Consider the following 3,840-nt stretch of genomic DNA (forward strand, 5'->3'; position numbering starts at 1 on the left):
AGCTGAGACAATTCTCTTTCATATATTTGATTTCTTTTTACATTTTGATGACGTCATTATGGTCAAAAAAATTGTTTTTTTTTTCTGACCCCACATCTTTCTTTCATCTAAAAGTTGATGAGCCCATATCATCTTAACCATTCGTCATTTCTGAATCATATTAAGTGAGCATAATCTTCAGGTCAAGGCTGAATGTCATGTACCTTAATTTTCCGTTCGCGCTACTTAACGTGCGCGTACGCACGTACGTACGTATAAGGGTCAAAGTACGGCGAATCACCAAATCTAGTTACTATTATACTTTGAAATACTGACATAGTTACGGATTTTAAAAAATAAAATAGTATAATACATACTCGTATTATCAGGAATGATAAAGACATAATTAATGTCGAATTATTGAATCCAAACACGATGGCGTGCATTTCAAAAGTATGTACTATACTGTCTTATCGTAAATAATCAGTGGAACTTCCGGTTTTATAAAGGTAAAATTAAGTATATATTTATTTATAAAGTATAAAAAGTTAGAAAATATATTAGTGATCTATTAATGTCACTTTTTAATTAATGTTTAATTGAAACATTTGATGGCCTTGAAAATAAGAGCATGATTTGTTTTTGGTTTCCTGGAAATTTTTGGAGGAAATGTTCCATTATTATAAATATAAAATAAATGTATTATTTTGTTATATAATGTTTATGATTTTTATGATACCAATTTCCCTTATTATTAACGTGACTATCTTATACAAAAAAAAATATTGTTTGTTTCTTTTTTCACAGTACTGGGAGAGACTGTAGAAGCAAAAATTGGTGATATTGCAACGTTGAAATGCAGGTGTAAACATTTGAAACATACTTGGAAAAAACGTGACAGGAACGGAATCTATCATCGTATTAAGAATACTTCACGTGTTAAAATAACTGCAGAAGATGAAGTGTCCACATTGAGAATCAAAGGCTTAACATCAGAAGATGCTGGAAAGTATCTGTGCACTTCGAATGATGGGGGAAAAATCATACAAGAAACAACACTCAAATTGAAACAAGACTGATACATTATACCTATATATACATACATATATATACATACATATATATACATACATATATATACATACATACATATACATATATACACATACATATATACACATACACATAAATACATACACATACACATAAATACATACACATACACATATATATACACATATATATATATAAATATACATATATATATATATATATATATATATATATGTGTGAGGTTCTATAGTTTGTTTATACAAATGTCAAGGTAAGCGTCAAAACCGTTGGACCACAGAGACTTCATGATTGAATAGATTAAAATAACGCCAGATACACTCTAATACACAATAGTTACAGCTGGAAACAAATAATAGCATATACTGTAATGTAAAGCCGTGTTTGTAAAACTGTAAAAAGATAAAGCAAAACAAAACAAGTTGATTTTGATGGGGATAGTCAAAGAAACCAATTACATGGGTATATTTCCGCCCTAAACAGCAAATACGAGAACAAATAAAAAAATGAATCACAAATTTAAATAGTGGTTGAAGCGCCATCATGCCTCTCCCTCATTTGTAAAATAGTTTTTATCAATTAATTTTACGAAACATACTAATGCTTATGCTGCTCTATATTTTGCTTGCTACTGTTCCATTCTTGAAAAGCAGAGGCGTAGATTGTGCCACCAATATATAGATATTCCAGGCACATAATCGGTTTTAGGTACACCTTCAACATCCACAGCATTTTAGCTTATTCAAGAGGCGTACCAGTGTCCAGGTTAGTCTGATACAGTACCTCTATGGTTGGTAAAGCAAAAACACTACCAACAAAAAGGCCTATATTAACTGTTCATGGTTTTTTTTTTTTTTTTTTTTTTTTTTGGTTGCTTTAATTTTTTTTTTTTTTTTAGTATCATTAAAATAATTGACAGTACACTTTATTTTTTTTAAATTCAAACATCTTCTGTAAGCGGGCCAAGTATTCAATATTTTTAATGAGATGTCTGAAGTCTATAATTGCGGCAATTGATAAATGTATTTTAATTCAAGTTAAATATAAATGTTCTCTCTAATAACTTCTTTTAAAGAACTGTCTGAGTTGGATTTCAATCAACTGCTCAAAGACGTGTCCTCATGGTGGGAACGACATGGAAACTTGAATATGTTGAAAGTGATACTTAGCGAATTTAAGGTAATTCCTGTAGCACAGATGGAGGAGCAAAGCCAGCCATATTCTCTTTTTCGACTACTTATAGGTAGCGGACTTATCAGCAAATCAAATGTTGGTGTCATTTTTGAAGTCGTTGATTTGGGTGACCTTAGTGGCGTAGAAGAAGTGATCAGAAAATCGATACCGACATTTGCTGGATTTAAAAAAATTGAAATCACCAGCTTTTCAGTTCATCGACGAAATTTGCTCGAATTTGGCAAGGTTATAGACAGAAAAAACATAGCACACATAGAGGACTTGTATCGCCCCAACGAACCCAAATCAAAGGATCAGTGGTGTTTAATACTTGAACTGGAAAAGAGTGGTATACTTACTGACGACCCAAAAGTTAAGGAAGCATTCGTTAAGAAACTTATAGACAACGGTATGAGAGCTGAAGCTGAAGCATTGGATACCTTTAAAGTGAACTAAGAGATGGACAAAAGTGAGAAGTTAAAAACAAGAAATATTTCCTATAAAAAAAACCGCAATATCTTTAACTTATGACAGGTTTGCATTTCCAAACTTAATAAATTATCATAGTCTTGAGGATGAATTACCAATGAATTTCTTTTATGTTATGACACATAGACATAAAAATAATTGCCTACAGAAATTGATTTACGACTGGTGTAACAATAGCCACGAAGTTATTTACATTGCTGTCACAGGATTATAATAATAAAAACGCATACTATGTAACTTAAGGATTTTTTTCCTGTTAATAAGATTTCGATTGTTTTAAATAAGCTAATCAATTTTTTAATTGGGTAGGCAGCCTTTAATTTAAACATTACGACATATCATACAATATCGTAAGATTTGGTATACAGCTATATAAATCTATGCCTATTACTTTTATTTATATTCAATATGAATGAAATTAGTGTAAGTAATCAACATTATAACAATACTGTACATAAAATAACCGAAATAGATAGAAATTACTCAAATAACCGACCAGATTCAATGCTGAGGTGAGTGGCAGAGTAGGAGGTGTGCTAGGTTGTTTACTAGAAATCTGCAGAATCCAAGAAAAACGAGTAGGTCTATCAGAATGTCTTGTAAGCATATTTATAGTATATACATAAAGATTAACTAAGATAACCTGTCGTCGCCCTTTACTTGCTTGAGCTACCAAGATAACAAAATTGTATGCTTATATAACAAGAACGGACAAGCACTACTCAGAGGTGAGTCTAAAGAGCGAAACACATGGAAACTCCCTCAGTTAGGGCTTATTTAATCAATTTTAAAGATTTTTTCTCTCCGACGATGCGAATCCCTTTCTTCCCTTTTGAGTAAACTCTCTTATTAACCAAACTAGCTTGCATTAAATACTATTAACATGATGAACTTTGCTATTTACATGCTAAAAATGCTTTAACCACTGAGACTATTTCCTACTCCCCTCCTCATCGTACCCCTCCCCATCGTACCTCTCCCGGAATCTCACAATAGGCATGCAGGTGCCTCCTGTGTCTCCTAGATACCTGATATAGATTCCTGGTTACGACAGCCTACAAATTGTGTAGGTCCAGAATATTATCAAATCTATGAGAATTTATTGAAGTTTAACTGAAAATGTGGAGG

At 31.9% G+C, this 3,840-nt stretch overlaps 1 protein-coding gene across 1 annotated transcript in view; it reads left to right on the forward strand.

Annotated features, from left to right (window-relative positions):
* Positions 1-3,354, forward strand: part of LOC117110885 — a 20,460-nt gene extending 17,106 nt beyond the window's left edge. The window contains exon 10 of the mRNA XM_033253715.1: positions 2,126-3,354. Coding sequence (XP_033109606.1) covers positions 2,126-2,679 — 554 coding nt within the window. The 3' untranslated portion in view covers positions 2,680-3,354. The remainder of the gene's footprint in view (positions 1-2,125) is intronic.
* The last annotated feature ends 486 nt before the right edge of the window (positions 3,355-3,840 follow it).

Source organism: Anneissia japonica, unplaced genomic scaffold, assembly GCF_011630105.1.
Source record: "Anneissia japonica isolate Jap-2015-1 unplaced genomic scaffold, ASM1163010v1 scaffold288301_len52993_cov123, whole genome shotgun sequence".
In the NCBI taxonomy this organism is placed as follows: Eukaryota; Metazoa; Echinodermata; class Crinoidea; order Comatulida; family Comatulidae; genus Anneissia; species Anneissia japonica.